A 22,119-nucleotide genomic window follows, 5' to 3' on the forward strand; every position below is an offset into this window, starting at 1 on the left:
CCACTAAGCCATCTTGCTGGCCCAGAGAGGATTCTTCCAATACGTGTCTTCTAATTAGCCACAAGACTATACAAAGAGAAGCAAAACAAGAACAGGTCTGCCTGCTTACTGTGTGGCATTCTGTAGCCCTGAGCCACAGCAGCCCTGAGAAACAGCCATCCCTGTAGTTCCAGAACCGCCCAGTTAGGCTGTCAAACAAGATCATACTTATTCTAATAAACATGTTTAGAATAAACATATTTACACATATTTGTTCTAAATTATTTATGACCCCCACACACAGGTGCAGGAACACACACAAAATATGTAAGTAAATAAAAATGCATATTAAAAAAGAAATAGCAAGGGAAAGACTGAAACCTCACCATGTAGGCATGTGTTACATTGAAAGTATGGAATTGTATCTGTTGAGGCTTTCTTTGTGAACTATGATGTGATCAATTTTGGAGAAGGTTCCATGGGGTGCAGAGAAGAAGGTATATTCTTTCTTGTTTGGGTGAAAGGTTCTATAGATATCTGTTAGATCCATTTGACCCATGGCATTGGTTAATGATGTTATTTCTCGGCTTAGTTTCTGTTTCGATGACTTGTCCTTCAGTGAGAGTGGGGTGTTGAAGTCTCCCACTATTATTGTGTGGGGATCGATGTGTGGTTTAAGCCTTTTTAGCAGATCTTTTACAAATGTGGGTGCCCTTGTATTGGGAGCATAGATGTTCAGAATTGTGATGTCATCTTAGTTGACTTTACCTTTGATGAGTATGAAGTGTCCATCCTCATCCCTTTTGATTAATCTTGGTTGAAAGTCTACTTTGTTCGATATTAAAATGGCTACGCCTGCTTGCTTCTTGTGACCATTTGCTTGGAATATTTTTTTCCAACCTTTTATCCTGAGGTAATGCCTATCATTATAGGTGAGATGTGTTTCTTGAATGCAGAAGAATGTTGGATCCTGTTTATGCACCCATTCAGTTAGTCTGTGTCTTTTTATTGGAGAATTGAGACCATTGATGTTGAGAGATATTAACGACCAGTTACTATTAAGAGTCTTAATTTTGATGTTGGTTCCAGTTGAGCGTTTGTGTAGTTGTGTTTTTGCCATGGTCTAGTTATCTATTTCCTGAGTAGTTTTGGTTGTAGCTTGCCCCTTTGGGATGGAGTTTTCCTTCTAGTATCTTCTGTAAAGCTGGATTTGTGGATAGGTACTGTTTGAATTTGGTTTTGTCATGAAATATTTTGTTTTCTCCATCAATGTTTATTGATAGTTTTGCTGGGTAAAGTAGTCTGGCCTGGCATCTGTGGTCTCTTAGGGTTTGCAGGATCTCTGTCCAGGCCCTTCTGGCTTTGATGGTCTCTGCTGAGAAGTCGGGTGTAATTCTGATAGGTCTGCCATTAAATGTTATTTGGCCCTTTTCCCTTGCAGCTTTTAATATTTTTTCTTTGTTCTGTATGTTTTGTGTTTTGATTATTATGTGACGGGCAGTTTTTCTTTTCTGGTCAATTCTATTTGGTGTTCTGTATGCCTCTTGTATATTTATAGGCATCTCTTTCTTTAGATTGGGGAAATTCTCTTCTATGATTTTGTTGAGAAGAGTTTCTGGGCCTTGGAGTCTGATATCTTCTCTTTCTTCAATGCCTATTATCCTCAGATTTCTTCTTTTCATGGTGTCCTTAATTTCTTGGATGTTTTGTGTCAGGAGTTTTCCAGATTTGGCATTTTCTTTAATGGTTGCTTCAAGATCTGAGATTGTATCTTCTAGACTTGAGATTCGTTCTTCCATCTCTTGGATTCTGTTAGAAAAGCTCAGCACTGTGTCATTCGCCTTCTTCTCTGAGACCTCACGTTCTTGTTTTTCTTCTGTCTGTGTGTTTATCATTGAATCCATTTTCATCTTCATATCTTGAACAGATTTTTTTATTTCTTTCATTTGGTTGTTTATATTTTCCTGAAAATTTTCCAGTTCCACTCTATGTGTTTCTTTTATGTCTCGCACCTGCTTCATTGCTTCTTCCTGCATCTGATTTCTAATTTTAATTGCTTCCTCCATTACCATCCTCATTACCAAGGATTTGAGGTCATTTTCTTGTGTTTCCATTGTATGTGAGCTCTCCGGATTGTTTTCTTTGGGATAGCTGGGAACTGGAGACTCCATGTTGTTTTGGGGTTTTTTGCGTATGCTTTTACACTGTCCAATAAAGATCAACTTTATGACATATTCAAGTATGATTAAAACAGGAAAGGAATAATTATGCTTTCAATACTATCTATAGGATCACTTATTAAATAAAAGATATATCTTAATGTTTAATTTCATATTAATTTAAGTATTTTTTCATACCAAATCAAATTCTAATATAAACTTTAAAACAGGTAATTTAAAGCTAATATGCTGAGGCAAAAAAAAAAAAAAGTTTATGGTATGTTGTTTGCCAGATTGGTTTTTCTGCGTTTTATTTAACTGGAAAAATAACAAGCCTTTGTTTAATCTTTTGTTATTCTCTAGACAGACGCCTTATATCTTGTACAACCCCAGGGCCCTGGACAGGGCAAGACTCCATTTTCCAATTGTGAGGGTCCTTTCAGCATCTGGCCGTACTAATAGAAGTTCTGTTTCCAGGATTCCTGAGGCAGCAGAGAAAACACTTGAGGGAAACTGTTCAGTCATATAGGAAAGTGACAGCAAGCTTCTCATGCTTCTTCATCATTTGAAAAATGAAGTCTGAGAACGATGCAGTAAGGAAGACCATATCAGACTGTGTAACCCCACTAAGATGATCCGCACTGACAGGGGTGCAGACCTAAAGGGGAAAGAGGGGAGGGAGGAAGGACTTGGTTGATTCCTATGCTAGTAACTTACAGCTGGGTAATTATCAACACATAAATGAGAAGTGGCCATCCGGTCCTGTCAAGCCCCAGATTGTTTGCTCACTACGTCACAGAGCCACTGTGGTGTCAAAAAGGCTAAGCACCCACAGTAACAACTGTCTCATAGACCAGAGTCCATCTTAACAGTTCTCCCTCTAGTAGCAATATCCTAAGAGTCCTCCTGTTACACCTCATGCCTAATACCTCCCAAAAAAAAACAGTGTTCAGGATAAAGCCATCCACAAAATGGACAATGACTCTATAACAGTTTGTTTACCTTCAGTTTGACTTAATTCTGTACCCAGTCCTTCTCAACATGACTTTATCCTCACTGACTCAAATTCTGTGCTGACAATTCAGTTGTCTCATGTACAATTTCAGCTGGTTATCTTGTCAAGACAGACCCTGGAATACCATTACTGACACACAATAAAGACCCAAGCATCTCTCTCCAGTAAACTACAATGTGCCAAGAGCTTCTGTAGATGCCAGTAATCAATAGCCCATTTTAATAACTTCCATTGAAACAAACTTAGCCTCTTTGGAACAAGAAATTAAATCTTTGCTTAGAAAACAATTCCTAAGAACCTAACTCAAGAAAGCCAGCAAGACTGTGAAAACATCATAGACTTTTCTCAAGTACCTAACAATTACTTTTAAAATGTTTGAAGTGCTTATCTCCTGGGCTGGGGTACAGCTATGAAGAAACTTATATGCTATGCCTTGCCCATTTAATTTCCAGGGGCTAACTACTGGAAGGCATTGGTTGTACTTAATGTGCGTGCAGTAAATTATTATGACTAATCCTATGATTAAGGTGTTCTAAAATGCCTTCAAGTTATCAATAACCCAAAAATTGGTCCAAAACAGCATGTACTGAAAGGACTTTTATTTGTACAAAAAAATTATTTAAGCACATTTTTCTTTATCCAGTCTGAGACTGAGTGATAATATAATTCCAGTAGCTGACTAAAAGGAACAAGAGACAAGGAAGGAGGAAAGCAAATGAGGGAGACAAAAGGCTGCTGGAGGAGGCTGGAGGAGCACACAGAGGGCGAAGGGACGGGGTAGACAGCCAACTTACAGCAGTACAGAGGCACTGTGGCTGTACGACACCACATGGCACTGATAACTACTCCCTGCAAAAGGTCATTTTTCCCCCCTATTCTTTGAAAGAAGCCAAAGTTCAAACAAAACTGAGCTGACTGGAAAGAGGAAGGAGCTGGTACCAGGTTAGACCTTCCAGAGATAAAGCACTGTGTCCACCTGAGAATGTGTTAGGCACAATTGAGACAGAAACAGGACATTTCCCACAGAGACTCATCTCCAAGGCAGGAAGGTCTATGAATCCCACTGAGTGACTGCAGTGGATGGGTGGTGTCAGCACTGGCAACTGTGAAATGACACAGCTACCCTCTGAATGACAGCCACACCTGAGTAGGGGGTCAAACTAAGGAATCTAGCACAAAAATGCCCCAGGGAAAGACACAGGCAAGCTGACTTTAGCTTTTCTATATTGCCTAGGTATACAGTTGGTGAAAAACTGGAAGTGGGTATCTCAGAGTCTACTTCTTGTAACAATGTTATCCAGTGGATTCCTTAGTAAATACTTTATTATGTAGATATGGTAATAATTTTGAAGCCCATGAGTAAGTTTTGTCTCCTTCCCAAGGACAACCCTGTCTCTTGAGCTTTGATCACAAAAGGTAAATTTTGACAGTTTTATACAGTTTCACAGTATTTGCATCTTTATCAATACTGCCAGAAAAACCACGGCACAGAGACATAACAGGCATCATCTATTAAACAGTCATAATGTTCTTTGTCATCACTATTCTCTTGACAATAACTGATATCCACACTGATCTGAAGAGTAATGGGTCAGAAGTATTATAGTGGACATAAGATGAATTTGGTAAATGTAGACTACTGTTAAAATCAACAGTAACAGACACTTTTAAAAACACTCTCTATGACATATATTCTGTATAAATCTCTAATTTCATGGCACTTTTAAAATGCATAATTCATTTTTCAGGAAAGAAAATGTACCTCAAGGGTTAAAAGAATTTTATCAGGAACACCCTGAACAAGGGACTTCTCTGGGGCATGGCCAGGCTTGCATGAGCCAAAGCCAAAAGAAGAACTCAAACAAGGAGTCCCAGCACGGGGCTTACCTGACACAGGACGTACCCTGCCCCAAATGCACTATTCTGTTTCTAACTATTTCAGGGTCAGGAACTTTCTGGCTTTGTGTGAAAAGGGTACCTTAAAAATCACACCACATGAATGCTCAATCCTAAACGGTACATCAATATCGCCCTCTCCAAGATCCAGACATCACTGCGAAAGAAGGGGTGGGGAGACTGAATTCCTCGCTGCTGGATATCACTAAGCAGCAGGGGCGGCCTACACAAAACATGCAAAAGCCCAGAAGGCATGGAAGCAGGGGGGAATGGTTAGGAAGAGGGGCAGCATGCATGGGAGGCGAGGAGGAAGAGAAATGCAGGTGAAAAGGAATACCCTACATGTACACATATGCAAGATTGTCAGATTTAAACTTTAAAGAGCCACAACAGGAAAACGAAGAATTGCAGAATGCTTCTATTTTAGAAACGGGAGAAATTAGTTTTTTGTTTCTCTTAAGCCTTATAAATTTATTTTTATGCACAGTGCCAATCTGGTCAACTTCTGTACTCATTTAGGGTGAAGAAGAGATCAAAACTGAACTTATGGTTCACTTTGGCCACTTTGCAAGAACTGTGTTCTACGTATCTACACACAATAGTCCAGCCTAACACAGCCGGGTGGTGGTGCTTCAGTGTTTTTATTTGTTTTGATTGTCAATGGTCTGACATACCAAATGTAATAAACTAAATTACTTTAAATCTTAAGAGACTAAGTAGGCGCTGAATTTTCCTTCTCAATCTACTGGCCACTCTACCACTAACTCCTCCTCTCTACCAGCGGCCTTCTAAAGTGAGGCTGGAAAAGAAGGTGGCAACTTAGGCACAAAGCCTCACTGTGTGAGCAAGAGCAACCCTCAGGCACATAATACTGTGTGTAGGTTGTTTCATTCAGAACAAGCAACTGCATTCATTGTAGTTTGTTTATTCAGCTCCCCACAGGTACAGCCCACCCTTGCTCATCTCTCCACCTGGGATAGCAAGAAACCTCCCAAACACCAAACTGAGTAATATATAGAGCAATCACTCAAAGTCCTAATAACAGTGGCCTTTCCCTGTGTGTTCAAAAGGGACAGCACCTAACTCACCAACAAGTAGAAGACAGCGTTATGCCATGGACCAGCCAGGAAAAAGCACCTGAGCCACTGTCATCACAGAGACTGACAGCAAAGCAGTGTACTTAGTAAGAAGGGCAGCAGAGAGTGTTGCAGTCGACAGTGAATGTCTATCCCCAACTTTACTTAGCTCTCCTTAGCCTCACCATGCTCTGCTATGTGGCCTTCCTTTGGGAAAAACAAAACAACAACAACAACAAAACACAGTCCCCTGGAGATGAAATAAATGTTGTTCCTTTACCCCTCTTCAAAGGTGGGTTTTTCTCGTAACTTGTGAGGGAGCCTTCCACAGCTGTCCAGTTTTCCCTTTATTCAGTACACTTGACGTTTTGTATGCTTATGATGGGGGCTGGGGAAGAGAGAGGGCTCCTTATCAGGGTACAAACTCCATGAGGTTTCTATCTTGCCTAGTACCTAATACTTAGTTTAGTACACAAAATCACAAACACTAAGATTTAATGAATAAATGCAGTCCTAGTTCATCAGCTAGAAGGATTCGCTAGTATTTAAAATGATCCCTTGTCTAAAACTTGGAGACAAAAAATAAGAATTATCAGAAACAACAATAATAGGGATGACTACAATAGTAAACAAAGAACCACTCGGCTGCTCAGGCCTCACGGTTCTATCTCTAAGCCTCACAGCTCTGCAGGTGAGGACAGCAGCCCCACTCTCTGAGACAACAGTGACTTGGGTGGACCCAAGCTGAAGCCTGTGCAGTAGGTGGCTCTGGGCAGTAGCTCTAGATCTTGAAAGGTGGTACCCTCACTACTAAGGCATACATTCAAGGGTAGTTACGGCCATTCACAAGGTCCACTAACCTGCCTAGAGAAGCCCCAAGGGAAAGGAACAAATCAGCTGGGAATGTGAGGGTACCACAGTAGAACGAAGGGGCTGAAAGAACCAATTTCTGCGGGGTAGGAGCAACTCTATGTACCTGCAAACAGGCACAAATCAATGTTATGTTTAAAAGTAGTAAGAGGAAGAAAAAGGGGGAAGGAGGGAGGTGTAAGGAGGAGGGAGACCAAGACTCAAGTGTGGATGCTTAGGAGGGTCAGCAAACAGAAACAAGTGGCACGCAGCATGCAGAGCAAGTTAGGCTTTTACTATTTAATCACTTACGTTGTACTATTCTGTTTACAGATGAGAAAAACAAGCTCCAGAGAAGAGTATCATCTAGTTCAATGGCAAACAGATACCATTACATGCATAGGAACTGGTCTAACCATCTGGACTTGAGGGATGGCATCTGTTGCCTGACGCTGCCCTGCTTGCACCTGTCTGCCAAGGTCAAAATCAGCCAGAGGAAGGAAAGGGACCAGGGGAGAAATTAACTCCATGGGTAAATCAGGGAGACTTTTTAAAGGAACACTGAGACAATAGCCTAAAACAAAGAACAGCATTTCTGATATTCTACTGGTTAGCTTCCAAATGACACTGGCTTAACTAAGAATTTGTTGGACAGTTTTGACAGTGTTCATTCACAAGGCTGCTTTCTAATGACCAGTTAGTGTGTTTGATTAAGTAGTCAGGCAAAGTGCTGCCTTCTGAGCAAGAAGCAGGGTCCCAAACAGCACTTGGTAAATCAATATTAAGTGCCTTGCCACTCACAAGTAATGATGCCAGGAGGTAACGATTTCCTGTTTTGTAATTGTTGTACATCTGCATAATCACTCTGCTCTTAGGTATAATGATATGCCAGGAACACCTTGCATGGTCCTCAACTGCCTGATAATTTGTAACATATTCAGAGACCAAGACTCATCCTGTGTGCACAGACAACATCCCTTATGTAATGTTCAATGAAACAGAAGACAATAATAAGAATGCCATGATATATTTTTAAACACCACACACATCACTGAAAATATTTACTCGAACATATTACTGTGCCTGATATTTGGTGAGTTTAGGACAATATTTACTATTCATAACAACATCATCATGGAACAATCTGATAAAAGCTCAAATGAGGAGGCTAATATTTCAATGATAAAGAAAGGTTAAACATAGTAGGTCATAAAGACATTTTGATCCTTCAACAAGATTTGACCCCCTCAGCTCTCCCTCCCTTTCTTGAAACACTCTAGGCATGGCTTCCTCTTTCCTCCTCCTCTTTGTACCTTTGCTAGACACTTTTCTCTACCAGCACATGTGGAAGGCCCTCAAGGTCTGTCTGTCTTAGTTAGGGCTCTATTGCTGTGATGAAACACTATGACCAAAGAGAACTTGGAGAGGAGAGGGTTTATTGCACTCACACTTCATATAACAGCTCACTATCAAAAACAATGAGGGCAGGAACTCAAGAAGGGCAGGACCTGGAGGCAGGAACTGCTTCAGCAGATGGAGCGGTGCTGCTTACTGGACTGCTCCTCGTGGCTTCCTCAGACTGCTTTCTTATAGAATCCAGGACCACCAGGTCAGGGATGGCACTATCCAAAATGGCCCTTGCCTCACTGATCACTAATTAAGAAAATGCCTTACAGGCAGATCTTATGGTGGCATTTTCTCAATTCAGGCTTCCTGCTTTCCCATAACTCCAGCCTGTATCGGGGTGACATAAAATTGGTAGGACACTGTGCTCATTCCCTTCTCATCCAGCTGCCCCAGCTCCAGCTGCTACCTCACCCTGTCCTCTTCAGGTACAAGTCATCCTGCTTGACCACTGTGGCGTTCCCTAGTTCATTCAGGGGTGCTTCCAAGAAACAGGTTGGCCCACTGACTTTCTTCCTTTATTTCTCTTATGTCTACATTAGCCTTTCTGACTAATGCTAAGCACTTATATTTTGTCGTCCAAGTATTTCTAAAACTTATTCTTTCAAAACCCTACTCCAAGCTGGGGTCACCTGTCTACAACAGCTCTTTACCTCTGCTGGATTCCATACTATCTTTCTTCCACACACTGGCCAAAGAGATCTTATCAAAATTTGGTCCTTTTCTTTTCCCCTTTTATTGCATTCAAATGCTTAAGTAGCCATTGACTCTTAAGGAGATGTAAATGGTCCTTCCTGGGGTCTGAAAAATACTGCATTTAGGACAGTATTTACCATCTATAATATCATCATTACAGTATAATTTTATAAATGCTTAAAATGTAGACGTTAGCATTTTAGTGATTAATAAAAATTTAGGATACCACATCATAAACACAGCATGGCCTACTTCTTCCTTCTTGCCTACATGCCAGACTTCCGGCCTCAGTTACACTGCTTCTCTGCCAGGCCCTCAGACTTATACTGCTTTGACTAGGAAGTCAAAGAACCTCTGTGCCTGCTAAAGCATCTACAACTAAAATGGCTCCCTTCCATTTGAGAATAATTAAGCCTGATTCAGTACTGGGATCCCAGGTTGTAATAGTCCATGCTGAACTGCCCTAACAAAATACCCAGAGAAGAGGGTTGCATAATATAAAGCTTATTCAGACTGCAGACCTAGAAGCTCAAGGCCTTCTTACTGGTAGAGCCCTAAGTCTGCACAGAGCATTGCAGGGTGAAGGAAAAGCAGCACATACTGGCTACACTGTCTTGTCCCATTGTTCCCATACTGAACAGAATATTCTGATGACCTTAACCAGTCCTATTCACTTCCCCACTGCAGATCTAAACCCTAACAGGATTACATCACTACCCCTTTATTGTCTCCAAGTGGGATTAAGCTTCAATAAGTGAATACTTGTTGAACCACAGCACAGCTCAAATGTTACATGCTCAGGAAAGCCTTCCCTAACCCATCTACCTTCCTAATTGGACTTTCTTACACAAAGCATAAAAGTTTTACTTTCATCCTTGTTTAAGTCATTATCCAATTGTCATCTGACTCCCACTGCAGACTCTAAGTTTCAGGGAGCTAAGACATCCACACTTCCCCTACTTCTAGAACACCACTGCCAACACATTCTCAATGAACTTATCAACGCACAGGAGAGTGTCAAACTCCAAGCTCTGATGGGAAACAAAACTTAGGGATTATCAGAAAAGGAAAACCTTCACCTCCTCTTGGCGGGGAGACTGGTGGTGGCACTCAAAGAAAGAATAAACAGGACACCAAGATGAGACTTGATAGCCTATGACCATATAGTGGGGAAGGAGGTCCCCCTCGGTTATAGACCTAGAGGAGGGGGGGAATGGGGGAAAGCAGGAGGGAGGAACGAAAGGGAGGATACAAGTAATGGGGTAACAATTGAGTTGTAATCTGAATAATTAATTAAATAAATATAAATAAATTTTAAAAAAAGAAAAGAAAAGAAAAAAAAAAAAAAAGAAAAAGAAAACCTATGCCAGGACATCCTAGTACATAGCTAGGAAACATTGACATTGTACAGTTTTAAGACAGTTCTAAACGAGAATGAAGAGACAGGCATGGGCTTTAATATGCACAGGAACTGTACTTACCCACTGTCACTGAACAGGAACTCCAAATGGGTCATGAAGACTTCCCACTGTGAGATACTGTACCGCTGCGCCAGGGAAAGAGCAATGCTGTAGACATTTTCCTCAAGGGTTCTTCCGGAGTGTTCACAAGCACAGAAAGGGGAAAGAAAAGAAACAAATGACCCTAATCAGCAAAGGAAATTCTCTTCCAAGTTGTGCTGGGACAGCAACATAGTCCTCCCTAGGATAGCTCTTGACAGCACACCAAGAGAACTGTCCATGGTGCTCCAAGGTAGGTTATAGGGAACTGTTGGCCAGAGGCTCTGCATCAAGGGTAACTCTGGTCTCAGGAGCCAGCTGCCAATGTGAGGAAACATTCTAATTGTCACAGATAGGGTAGAATTTGTGGTCAGAAGCCAGGTATGATACTCAGTATCCTACAAAGCATAGGCTAGCCTTCTCAAAGTCAGAATTACCCTGTCAAACGGCAACAGTGCTGAAGAAAAACAAGTAAGAATTCTGATTTAGATTCTAAAGCCCACAGGTGATGTTTGAAAAGCATGTAAGTAAACTATATTTAAAAAAACTTCTTCTTTTTCTTGATTTCTGCATTGTCAGGTATTGTGTTGTTTCAATTATAAAGATGAGCAAGGTGTTTTTGGAACACACAGTCTAATAGGAAAGGAGACATGAAAAAGAGTAATTAAATACATCAAGGTAGTTTTTTTAACGTTCCAAAGAATTGTGAGAAATGAGATTATGAGTAATCAATTTGAACTGAAGGATAAAGAATAAGCAAGAAAGAACTAAGCACAGGTGTCAGCAGGCCAGTAAATGGAGCGAGCAGATCACATCCAGGAAAAGCTCACAGTCCTCAAAGCCAGGACCTTTCTCCACAGCCAGCAAAGGATGGCATCACCAGGGCATAAAGAATGGCAAGAATCAGAAAAGCAACGTTAAGGCTGCTGTGGAAATCCTACTTTCCAATGGCAGAGAAAGAGAAAATACAATTCTTGCATGGAAGAGGTCTTGGTGCAACCATAGGAGCAGCAGCAGAAGGGAAAGGTGTTACTGTGAACATGGCCAGGATTATACCTCTAGCTAAGTAAGCCACACAGTTCTGCGTTTCTTTCACCAGGATTTTGCAAACAGTCTTTGGAAAGGGCCCCTAGTGTAAGTCCTTTGGCTTTGCCTCTGATTATATCTGCGCCCATCTTCTTTTGCATTCTTTTGGGGTTTTTGTTTGTTTTTCTATGCATCTTTATAAATAGGAAGGTTATTCTTTTCTCACAGACTACAAAGAAAAATACTCAAGACTGCAAAAGTATGTTAACCCACAGAGTATGTTACTGTCAATTGAACATTTTTTTAATTAAGCATGTACCCTATGTAATGAAATGAGAAACCCCTGGAGAACATTACCAATGAATCCTCTCTGTTATGGGAACTTAGCAGAGGTACATGTTGGATATGTATTGATCCTCTCTCCTCTCCTCTCCTCTCCTCTCCTCGCCTCTCCTCTCCTCTCTTCTCCCTCCCTCCCTCCCTACCCTCTCTCTCTCTCTCTCTCCACTCTTCTCTTCTTCTTCTTCTTCTTCTTCTTCTTCTTCTTCTTCTTCTTTTCTCTCTCTCTCTCTCTCTCTCTCTCTCTCTCTCTCTCTCTCTCTCTCTCTGAGTGTTTGGTGTGTGTGTGTCTGTACATTTGTCCCCAGGGGTCTTCTTCTACTTTTTCAGTCACGGTCTCTCACTGGCCTGGATTTTTGCTACATAACTAAGGGTAGCTGTCCATAAGCTTCCAGGGATCTACCTGTCTCTACCTCCATTTTCACCATCACTGAGATTCTAAGAAAATGTCACCATGTCTGTCCTTTAGGGACTCAGATTCAGCTCCTCAAGAGTCCAGGGCAAACACATACCAACTGCGCTATCACTCCAGCCCTGCATTAGTATCTTTATAACTTCATAAAGATGAGAAAAATATTATGCTATGCCTTCCTCAGAGTTGCCCGGCCTGATTAAGAATATTTTCACAAAGGCATGCAGACAATACAAGATATATGTGACAGGCCTATAAAATCCAACAGGTTAAAAAAATCCAGCAGGTAAGAAGAAGGGTCACACTGTGCAAAAGTGGAGATAGAGTGGCAAAAATCAGGAGAAACTGCTTTTCAGTATTGCCTTAGATATTGGAATCTCTAACAAACCCTACTGAAACTATGAGGTATTTAAAACAAGCCATCCAAAGACTGCAGTGTATTTTTCTAAGCAACAGAATATATAAGACCCTATTATATATTTATCAAAAGCATGCATTTGTCCTTGAGGACACACTTCACATAGCATACGCCAGCTGCATACTTAGACAAAAACTCCAGCAAATGCTAAATAACAGAGCTGTATTCTGCACAACAACCCTCTCATAAGAAACCATCAACATGGCTGTGAGGATTACAAATGCCCAAAGGAAAACTACACTGTATCTAGAATAGGAAATCCAGGCTCGAGTCCTGGCTGTGTGGTCTCCATCAACTCCTTAAACCCTAGTTTCTCAGATTCTTTTCATTAAGCAAGCTGATTTCTTGGCAGAAATTATGTCACAGGGTGTTTTTTATTTTACTTTTGATTCGTTCACTTTATATTCAGATTCTAGACCCCACCCTCCCATCTTCTTTACCCCTCACTTCCTTCTCTAGTCTTGAGAAAGGGGAGTTCTCCTCCCTAACATCTGACCTCATCCTATCAAGTCTCATCTGGATTGCCTATATCCTCTTCCTCTGTGTCCTGGCAAGGCCACCCTAGCAGGGGAAAGTGAGCAACATGTGGGCACCAGAGTCCATGTCAGAAGTAGTCCCTACTCCTTATAGTATAGGACCCATAAGGAGACTGCTGCCCATCTACTACATCTGTGCAGAGGATGTAGGTCCTCACCATATATGGTCTTTGGTGGGTGCCTCAGTCTCAACAGCACCCTCCTCCTCTGCCTGGATTTCTTGGCTCCACTGGTTTCTTTGTGGAGCTCCTGTCCACTCCATGTTCTCCTATGTCCCAACTCTTCCATAAGACTCTCTGTGCCCCACCCCAAAATTTGGTTGTGAGTCTCAGCATCTGTTTCAATCCTGTGCTGGGTAGAGTTTTTCAGAGGACCACTATGGTAGGCTCCCCTCCTGTTCCTTCTCTTCAATCACTTCTGTTGTCTACCCTATTTGTCCTTCTAAATGAGAATTAAGCATCCTCCCTACAGTCCTCCTTGTTATTTATCTTCCTTAGGTCTGTGTATTGCAGTGTGGTTATCCTGTATTATGTGGGTAATATTTGCTTATAAGTGAGTATATACCATGCGTGTCTTTCTGAGTCTGGGTTACCTCACTCAGATGGTCTTTTCTAGTTTCATTCATTTAAGGAGGCTGTTTTTAAATTAAGACTAGCACAGGCTTCCCCCACTATCTTTCCTTCACCTCCCTCATACCCAGCCTTGCCTCAGAGAGAATCCAGACACTTCTGAGAGCAAAAAGGTCCAGTCTGATATAGTTAGCAGAGAATGGCAAATCTTTTTTAAATACCATTTTTGTAAGGACTTAAAGGATAATATTGAATGATAACATACCATTACCACAATCAAAACTATGTTTGGTATTTCAAAGTAATTTCTCAGAAGACAGTCCTTGTACACACACTTCAGCCACAGTTTCAGGTCTACAATTTTAACCTGCATGGCATGTAAGTGCTTCCTTGAGAATGGAAACAGTGTACAAGAAGGCACACCATGCTGTGACAAACCCAGATTAAGGTCAAACTTGTAGATTTTACCACCCATGTAAACATTCGCCCATGTAAACCATTGCTAACTAGCATATTTTTCATTTAATAAATGCAGATAAGAATACTTTGGTATCATGGGGCTGTCTGCACAATGGAAGGTGGCAGATGAAGCCTGCAGAACACAACACTTCGGATGTGCTCCATGGTTAGTGCTCTATAGTTGTTTCGAGGTGTTAAAACCAATGGATGAGCACACTTCTCCCATCCTTGGACAGTAAATCCCACTCACTTGCTCTAAACTACTAAAATCAGCACACGAGCAATAGAACACAAGGGAATTCCTTCCCTTCATGCCTACAGTGCCACTCTTGCAACTGGGCTTAAGTTGTATCACTTTCTTCACTCAGAAAGGCAAATGGCTCTGTGTGGAGACTGGACCAGATAATGGCTTGTTTCTCTAGAACCCAGGATGTAGGCACCTGTCCTTGCAACACTGGACCTTCTGGAATGGGGGCAACTGTATCTCTAAACACCTAAGAATATTGATTCTGTGCACTTTGAATAGGAAGATTCTCAGCCAGAAGTAAGAGAAAATAACAGTTCTAAAGTTGCACCACAGGCACCATCCTTCTGACCCAAGCCACTACCTATGTCCCTAGAACACACATAATTCAGGAACTGGTTCACCAGAGACATGAGAAGCTAACAGGAAACCACAACAAAACCCCAGCCCCACCCAGTGCTACTACCTAATTGTACAGTAGTCTGAGCCTACTGATATATGTCCTACCCACTCCTCACAGCACTAGGGAAGTCTGTACATCTGTAAGTATGTGGGTGTGTGTAAGTGTTTATAAATGTATGTAAGCCTATGTAAGTCTAAGCCTACTGATCTACGCAGCACTCCATCATTCCTCACAGCACTGGAAAAGCTGGATAAAGATCCTGTGGTAGCAACTGTGCATGCTAATCTATGAACTCTAGTCATCCTTTCGCATGTTGAATCCAACCCTGAGGAGACAAGGGGACCCCTTACTCTGCAAGGCCCAGGATAGTTTCTCTTTTGTACTGGTCATCAGCAGTAAACCGCTGCACATCCACACCCTTCCGCAGGCCCTGGAGGAGTTGAGCCTGGGTGAAATCCAGGAGACGCTCGTTGTAGTAGTGCAGCTGCTGGGTCAGTGACAAGAGCTCCTCAGGCCAGGCTTCATGTCCATGGCAAGAGACGTGCCTGGTAACCATCTTTATTAACTCTTTGGGATCAACCTGTGAAAGTTGTAGAAAATGTATTTTATATACAGTATACATATATGGGCAAGTATGTACAAGGAGCATAACACAGCTCCTAGAAATCTGTATGCTACTTCCCAGTGCTTGGTACATTTAATCACAGCCACCTAAAGGCCAAGTGCAGGGTAACATTTTGCAGACTTTCAAGAAAGAACACAGAACTGAGTCTACAAACAGTCTTTCTGGACTTCTACTTTGATGCTTTTTCCATCTTAAAAACTTTTTTTCACTTAAAATTTTCTTTTTAATTTTTCTTTTTTTTACATAGACATTTATACTATTACACATATATACAATAAACTACCTACAGCAAGAACCATGAAACAATCAGGAATTATAAAAATGTAATATTCACAGTGTTTTGGCTATTTGCATTTAGCAACCTTAAAGAAAATATCTTTCCTATCTTGGTATGTCTAAAATTCTGAATGTAAATCCATATCTATTATATCTCATCTTTACAACCTAAAACATCTATCTAGACCTAAAAACAGCTTAACCCCTAAACAGCTAAGCTTACTTGTAAAACTAAACTATCTGGTCTTCAACCTCCTTACGAGACTTGAGAAAGGAATAAAATTAATTATCTGAGTAGACAGGAAGTGCAGGTTCCACAATGAGAAAATGACAGAGACAGTTTGCTACCTGAACAGTCACCCATAGCTCTCTAAAATACTGGAGCATCATCTTCAGCCTTCTGGCCCAGTGTATCTAACAGACATATTTGTGAGGGAGGAAGTACTGAGGACTTGCTTACTCTGTCTTGGCATAGTTTGGCCTTCAACTCTTCCTGCATCCAAGCTTGCCCTTTTTTAGGCAGAATTCTTTCTGTGGCCATCTTTAAAACTTTTAAATACCTTAAAATTAGTATTTTGAGCTTTTCAACAATCATATACCTGTATCACATTTTTGCCCTAACCTGCTGCTCTCTTGTAATAATTCACTCTGGGAAGACATTCTCACCCTCACTGCCTCTGGATACATTCTTGTGGCCTACCACAAAAGTTCTCAGTAAGAAAGGTTCAATTCAGTAACCTCACTACGGAAACTTAGACAGCAAAGGAGACAAATGTTTTCTTTGGGGATAGGTTAGGAAAACAAAAATAAAAAACAACTCCAGCTTGCAAAGTCAAAGATACTTCTAGACATATAAGAAAGTGTACAAAAGTCAATGTTTGGTTTTTTTTTTTTAATTCTGCTTGATTTGGGGCCCAAAGGGACATAGGACCCATGGTTCTTGGCAGCTTCTTGAAAAGCAATAAAATTCTTCAAATAGAATGAAAAAGAAAATCCAGCAGATGACACAGCATGGGAGTGAGTGATTAAGTGGTCATATTTATTTACTGTAAATATATGTAAGCTGGTTTGAGAGTCAATTGCGTGCTCAGCCACGATTTTAGAATTACAAATAGTGTAATACTAGAATGGCATTATTAATCTTGTCCTGATTTCTAGAAGATCTAAAGTAAGTAAGCTAGTGAGGAAGAAAATCCACTCTATCTTTGGTTCTCAGAACTCCATTCCTAATGATGAGAGGCTGTCAGCATTTTTAACATGAAAACCCATTATTCTGAGCTACACAGGAGATTTGTCAATGTTGAGTCTACTCAGCCAAACCTGGCCTGACAGCCTTTCTCTTCATGCTATTATAGAACAACCTGGAGGCATAGATAAAAACTAATTAGAAAATCCTGGATTCCAACAGGTGGACTTAAGTAAAAGTTAACCTAGCAGATCTGCTCTAAGTCTATATAAATATGTGGTCATAATCTCAAAGAAATGACATTAAATTCCTCCACAAGATGCCACAGGGCCATTTTTAATTCATCCAAGATGCATTTTTAAAGAGCTCTAGTGCTTCTGTGTTGCTCCTCAATCCTTATCCCCACTGCCATTTTAGTCTGAGCTTATCACTTGAAAGTATCCAACAGCAGCAATTATTAACATCAATGTTAAATATCCCCCTCACTTAAACTCCTTAAGAAACCATCTGAAATATCTCAATGTGTAAAGACAGTAGTCTTCACAATTGAAGTTTGCACAGAATGCAAAGCTTTTGTTCCTGTGTTCTTTTACAAACAGGGGGAAGAGAGGATTCCTGCCAAGCAATGCACTAGGACGATGTGTCAGGCTACTCTAGGGATGCAGCCTAAGACAACCAGCAAAGCAATCACAGGTAAAATGGGCAGACATGATGAGCTTAGCATGCTACAGGAAGACAGGGCATGGCCGAGAAGTATTCTCAGAGGACTTCATTTCTAGCCTAACTTCAAACACTAGCCCCAGGTAGCTGCGAGTGGCAGTGCACACCTTTAAATGCAGCACTTACACTCAGGTGGCAGAGGCAGACAGATCTAAATTCAAGGCCAACCTTGGCTACAGCTAGAGTTCCAGGCAGTCAAAGCTATACAGAGAAACCCTGTCTCAAAAAACCAAAGGCCCCCAAGGAATATAAAGATAAACTTCAGCAAAGGTTAGATAAGTGTATTCTAGGACCTTTTTATTAAGAGAGACTGAATGAATAAATCAAGTCTTGCTTTAGTTCTGGAGTTGTGTGGTGATTAATACTGTAATACTGTCACTAGTAGGGAGTCCTGATACACCTTTAGGCATGTCTGTGAGGAGGTTTCTGGGATGAGTTATTTAGGGCATGAAGACTAACCCTAAATGTGAGCATTTAGGACTAGGAGTCACACACTGAATATACAGGGAAAAAATGAGCTAGGTGCCAGCATTCCTCTCTGGCTTCCTGGCTGTGGCTCCAGTTTCCCACAGTGATGGACGGTACCTTCAAACAGTGAGCCAAAATAAACCTTCCCCTCCTCAAGTTACTCCTGTCAGACGTTTTGTCACAGTAACAAGAAAAGTACATACATAAACTATATATAGATGATGTATCTGGCAACAGAAATAGGCAAGAAGGGAAATGTGCCTCAGCTCTCCCTGTGCCTATGGTTAGTATTTTATTTCCCTTTTACCCGTAGGATGTTTTGCATAGAACTCTGAAACCTCTGCCAGGCATATAGCTCCCAGTACAGTTATCTGGCGATATCATCAGTATCTACAAACAATACTCATGGGCTGCACACTCTTTCTGCACCTTTCTGCATGGCATGTGCACTGCCTCTCAGCAGGAGGCATGCGTGCTCCTAAGCCTCAATATCATTTTCACACCACAGTTACTTTCTCTTTGCTCTACTACATTTTATCACACAATCCAAAGACCACATGGTAAACTAAGTTCCAAAATGGAAGTACACAGAGGTAACAAACGTGAATACGACATTGTGTATATAGGCTCTAATTTGTATCCCCCAGGAAGTTTCAAGTACACATACAATCTTTATGATCACATAAGGCAAAAGACGCAATTGATCTCCTTTATCCAAACAATAAAATCATGTGGCACCACGATGTAAGCAGACAGGCAGAAGTTAGCAGCTGGATGGCCTTGTGACATCTGGGTCACTCTGAACTTTACTATCCTGCCTATAAACTGGGAGCAATGATAAAACAGCTTTCACAGCAGCCAAAAAGAAAATGTGCAAACCAAGTGTGGTATAAAACAAGGGTTCCAGGAACAATAAAGAAAAAACAAACAAACAAACAACAAAAACAAACAAACAAACAAACAAAAACCAGCCAAGCCAACCAGCCAACCAAACCTACATACAAAAAAAAAAATAGAAGTTGCTGAAAGATTTTTAAAACCGTACTGTAATTGTTCTTATATTACATAATTTATGCTTTCTTTTCCTCATTATATCATAGCTTCCAGAGGAGAGAGACCATGAATATGTCATAAATCCATCTTTCCCTGAACACAACAGAATCTTCTACAGAAATAAGGTACATAGTAAAGTATTCTGGGCTTTAAGTCAGCAGCAGTTCAAGTGTTTAATTAGTTCTCCATTTGGTAGAGGGGCAATTTGGAGTTCGCTTCCTGTTTCTTCACTATGACAGACTGTCGGTCAAAACCCTTCTCAGTTTGTTGGAAAGCATAAATAAGGTATCTTTAATTTTTGAATTAGTTCTTTGAGAACTTTGTATGTGTTTTGATCATATCTAGCCTTCCTTGCCCAAGTCTTTCCAAATCTAGCTCACTTCTATGCCCCCTCAACCTTGCATGCTTTCTATGCCCTCAACCTTGCATGCTTCCTATGCTCTCAACCTTGCATGCTTTCTATGCCCTCAACCTTGCATGCTTTCTATGCTCTCAACCTTGCATGCTTTCTATGCTCTCAACCTTGCATGCTTTCTATGCTCTCAACCTTGCATGCTTTCTATGCCCTCAACCTTGCATGCTTTCTATGCTCTCAACCTTGTATGCTTTCTACGCTCTCAACCTTGCATGCTTTCTATGCCCTCAACCTTGCATGCTTTCTACGCTCTCAATCTTGTATGCTTTCTATGCCCTCAACCTTGCATGCTTTCTATGCTCTCAACCTTGCATGCTTTCTATGCTCTCAACCTTGCATGCTTTCTATGCCCTCAACCTTGCATGCTTTCTATGCCCTCAACCTTGCATGCTTTCTATGCTCTCAACCTTACATGCTTTCTAAGCTAATTGTGTTATGCAAGTAGTCATGACTATATGGTCTTCTATATGGCCATGGAAGCTCATGGCCAACCCCTTCTCTACACTGGGAACTGGTCTGGTCTGGACTTGTCCAGGTCATGCGCATGCTGTCAGCAGCACTGTGAGCTTCTCCTTACTGTCATCCACTGCCTCCAGCTCCTACACTCTCCCCACACTCTCTCCCAGTGATCCCTGAGCCTTTGGGAGACAGGCTGGAGAACATGTTTCTCTGGGGACTGGCGTTCTGTAGTCTTATTCTCGGAGTCTTGACAGTGTGGGTCTCTGGGTTGGTTGTTGTCTACTGCAAACAGAAGGCCCTCTGATAAAGCACTCTTTTCCTACTGTTTTATGAAACCAAGCTATTTTCAAGAAATTAAGAACTAGTGATTGACAAAGAGGGGCACATAAGCAGTTCACAGAAGCATCTGAAGAAAAGTTCACTTCAGAATCAGAGGCTGCCGGTTCTGGGAAGTCTGTAGAGGGAGGAACTCATTTCCTTTCTCCACTCTTCTGGTCTTTACAGTTTCTACAAAGGGGATGATCACTTTCCTAATATTAACATATTTGAGTATATATCAATTCAATCATTTCAATCATTAAATAAAATAAATCTTTGCAAATCCCTCCAGGTGTGGAAATGAGGTTCTACACCTCTCCCATACATGTCTGCTAAATATTCAAAACTGATTTCTTTGTAAAAACATAATTTTCAGACGAACAAATTATAGCTAATAGAGTTCCATACAGTTTAAACAACTTAATCTCTTCCTTATTGAGAAACTTGCCCTGTGTGAATAAATTTTATTTCACAATTTTCTACATCAAATTTATTCACTTTACATATAACATATTTAAGAATAAAAACCCTTTATTTAAGTCTTTAGTATAGAAACTCCAAGACTTCAAACACCTGTGCCAAGTCTAGAGCAACCTGGGGGAGAGACATTTTTTCTGGCCTTTTTCTTTTTTTTTTTTTTCTTTCCTTCCTTTCTGTATTTTTAATTTGTTCACTTTACATCCAGACTGTAGCCCCCTCCCTCATCACCTCCCTATTCCACCCTCCTCCTTCATAGCCTCTCCCTCCCCTAGTCCTCAGAATGGAGAGCCCTCCTCCTCTATCATCTGACCTCAGCCTATCAAGTCTCATCTGGACTGCCTGTATCCTCTTCCTCTGTGGCCTGGCATCACTGGAGGAAGTGATGGTCTCTGAGAGAGGCATTTAAGACCATCTCTGTGTTAAGATGGGCAAAGCATTAAGAATTCTGTAGAGGCAGGAAATTGCTGACAGCAATGCAAGAGTCTGACTCCCAGTGCAATGCCTTCAAGAAGGGAGCATCTTTTACATTTGGTATCCAGGGAAGGCGTTCTCTTAAAGCTTTAGGACCAGTGCATACACGGTCCCCACTAGACATAAATGAGACTAGGCACTGGAGTCCGTACTCCAGTGACAGAGTTCTGTCACTCTATATTACAGTGAAGCTGTTTTCATACCTGCATTATAAGTGAGTATGGGAACTGTGAGAATAGCTACCTGATTTAAGCTATTTCCCAGCTAGTCTTTCCATCTCTAACAGTTTTTGGGCTCAGCTCCCTGAGAACACCTCTTTTGGGAATTACTCCTTAGGAGAATGCTGAGCAGGGGTATTCCATTAATTACTTGATGGCAGATTTATCAGAATGACACATGTATGGATTATCAAAATGTCTATTAAGTTGAAAGACATGTTATTTTTCAATATTTCAAATAATTGTGGAAAACATAAGAGAGACAACTTTTTACAAAGCCTTCAAAGGGAAAAGCAAAATTATTTCTGCAAGAGAAACAAATGAATTGTCCCCAGAGGCCTGGACTACTGGCATTTCCTCTCGATCATCAAGTTATACGGCTTTAAACTTGAAGCAATTTCTTTATATAGTCCTCGTAAAGATTAAACGAGAGAAGGTGGAGGAGCGTGTT

General features: G+C 41.0%; 1 protein-coding gene across 2 annotated transcripts in view; it reads right to left on the bottom strand.

Annotated features, from left to right (window-relative positions):
• The window catches only part of NBAS (NBAS subunit of NRZ tethering complex), a 302,855-nt gene that overhangs the window by 89,736 nt on the left and 191,000 nt on the right, over positions 1-22,119 (bottom strand). For both annotated transcript variants that reach the window (XM_084791395.1, XM_084791394.1), the window contains exons 41-42: positions 15,330-15,559; positions 10,556-10,666 (exon numbers count right to left, since the gene is read on the bottom strand). In XM_084791395.1, coding sequence (XP_084647521.1) covers positions 10,556-10,666; positions 15,330-15,559 — 341 coding nt within the window. The remainder of the gene's footprint in view (positions 1-10,555; positions 10,667-15,329; positions 15,560-22,119) is intronic.

This window comes from Acomys minous, assembly GCF_964271855.1.
Source record: "Acomys minous genome assembly, chromosome: 8".
Classification (NCBI taxonomy): domain Eukaryota; kingdom Metazoa; phylum Chordata; class Mammalia; order Rodentia; family Muridae; genus Acomys; species Acomys minous.